This window comes from Populus trichocarpa, chromosome 10, assembly GCF_000002775.5.
Source record: "Populus trichocarpa isolate Nisqually-1 chromosome 10, P.trichocarpa_v4.1, whole genome shotgun sequence".
NCBI classification, from domain to species: Eukaryota; Viridiplantae; Streptophyta; class Magnoliopsida; order Malpighiales; family Salicaceae; genus Populus; species Populus trichocarpa.
The window spans coordinates 1,767,692-1,770,147 of NC_037294.2; the positions used below are offsets into that span (position 1 = coordinate 1,767,692).

Sequence of the window (2,456 nt, forward strand, 5' to 3'; positions counted from 1 at the left end):
GGCCCATGATTAAATCAAATTGGCCTATTAAAAATCTAATTATGTCCTTAGGCTTAATTTTTATGCAGATTCATCTAATAATGATTTAATTTGACCTTGAATTTGTATTATTTCTCCAGTTTTGAGTAAAATATGGTACAATTAGTTTCTCGGTTCTATCCAAAATTTCATGATAATAGTAAAGTTAGAATATAACCTCGTGATGATATTGTATCCTCATGACAATAGCAAAACTGTTATTTTTTCTCATAATCCAGTCATTCAAAGTAGTGCGCGAACTGTCACAGCCTGATCGATTACCACATTAATCCAATTTGGATTGGAGGTTCATATTATCTCTTATGGATCATGAAAACGAGAAGGACAGAAGAAAATGCCCTCTTTATTGTGACTGTACAATTGATGATTGTTTTTGTTGATGAGTTCTCTATCGATACTTGCTAAAATTTGTTGCTTGCATTGCATGAGACATGCTAGATGGAAGATACCAATGATTTGCTAGTCAAGATTAAGCTTGACATTTTCTTATGATGGAATTGAATATTTTAATTAGTTTGGCATAGTAAGACGTGCATTTTAGATTTAGTTTCCAGAAATATTTGCATTGACTGCATGTGTGGCAGAGATGTCATCAGTTAATATTTTCTCCGTTTATGCTGACACAACGGCATGTTGAGAGACCGTACAAAACCTATCATGTTTTCCATGGCACGATTGGACAAGGTGAAAAACTTGACAGGGCTCGTTGAGTGCTATGGCAAGAGCAGCAAGCTAAGAGAACTTGTAAATCTTGTTGTGGTTGGAGGTTACATAGACGTGAATAAATCCAAGGATAAAGAAGAAATGGCTGAGATTGAAAAGATGCATGACCTAGTAAAGCTAGCAGTACAATTTGCATGGTCAGTTTCGATGGATAACTGCCCAAATGAACCGTGTTCGTAACGGTGAACTCTACCGCTATATTGCTGACACAAAAGGTGCTTTTGTACAGGTATGTGGTGTAGACAGTGATATGCTCATTTTCATTCTTTGTAATCAATGCTCTACTCTTTTTACCTGAGTGTATTTGTCTGCAGCCTGCTCTCTATGAAGCATTTGGCCTCACTGTTGTGGAAGCTATGGTCAGTGGGCTTCCTACTTTTGCCACTTGCCATGGTGGCCCTGCTGAGATCATTGAGCATGGTGTTTCAGGCTTCCATGTTGATCTCTATCACCCTAATCAGATGGTCACACTTTTGGTCAACTTCTTTGAACAATGCCAGAAAGATCCTAGCCACTGGAACAAGATTTCTGATGGAGGGCTTAAGAGAATCCATGAAAGGTCTGCTCTTTCCATGTGATCTTGCTCAAGGGAGATTTCTATCTTCAAAAGAGTAGCTAATTAATATATATAAGATCAATTTTGCAGGTACACATGGAAGATTTATTCTGAGAGGCTACTGACACTAACTGGTGTTTACGGCTTCTGGAAGCATGTTTCTAAGCTCGAGAGGAGAGAAACAAGGCGATATCTGGAGATGTTTTACATTCTCAGGTTCCAGGATCTGGTTTGTTATCTCTTCCAGCTTCTTGAAATTAAAGGACCATTTTGGGGTGCATATCAAGGTTTAGCACCTTTCCATAACAGAGAATGCATGTCAATTGTTCACATGGTTGTCAGGACCATTTTCTGTTTACTTGTACATTTATTCGTAAAACTGATTCTTCAACTATTACCAATGGAGGAGAAAACCGAATCTTAATATCGATGAATTAAGTGTGTGTGCTTGGCATCATGATAGTTTTTGCTTCTGTGATTTGAAAAAAACTACAAACTATAGTTTTTTCATAAAAAGTTTTTAGCGGAATTCATACAAACATTTTTAAAACTGTATTCGGGATAAAACACAGTTTCAATCACCATTAAACAAACTCCTAAGAGGACTAATACCTTGAAGAATTTACATGGGCCTCTTGTATTTTTGCTTCAGGTAAAGTCGATCGGTTCCGCTAGCAGTTGAAGAGCAACACTGATACTGGGGTGAAGAAGGTCTGAGGGCTGCGTGCATGTTCTGTTTCTGTTTAGAAGGCTTTAATGGAGGAAAGTCTTGCTTCTTTAGCTGCGATTTCTGCTTATGCAGAACAATGTAGTTGATGGTGTACCTTCTTTTATCAGTGGGACGAGTCTTGTGATTAACCCTTTATTAGCTCTGGCATGAAGAGATTAATGCAGTAGATTAATTATAATTAATAATGATGTTTCAACTACTCTCTGTTAATAAAATGCTGTGAAGAGCTTCATAATCATATGGTGATAGTGTTGTTGTTAACAATATTTTCCTTTTCAATTTATCAATATCAATACAAACCCAGAATATTTGGAAACAACTTGTATAAGATCATGACTTGTCATGGTTCTAATTAAAAACATATTTTTAAGATAAAAAATAATTATTAAATTTATATATAATTATTCA

At 36.2% G+C, this 2,456-nt stretch overlaps 1 protein-coding gene across 1 annotated transcript; it reads left to right on the forward strand.

Moving 5' to 3' along the window:
- Positions 1-660: 660 nt before the first annotated feature.
- LOC18102261 (sucrose synthase 2-like) lies at positions 661-2,013 on the forward strand (the record flags this gene model as incomplete). Its single annotated transcript, XM_052456266.1, is given in 5 exon segments — positions 661-879; positions 881-991; positions 1,077-1,321; positions 1,409-1,549; positions 1,977-2,013. Coding segments are annotated over 5 exon segments (753 nt in total), but the record flags the coding sequence as incomplete, so codon positions are not given.
- Between the last annotated feature and the right edge of the window lie 443 nt (positions 2,014-2,456).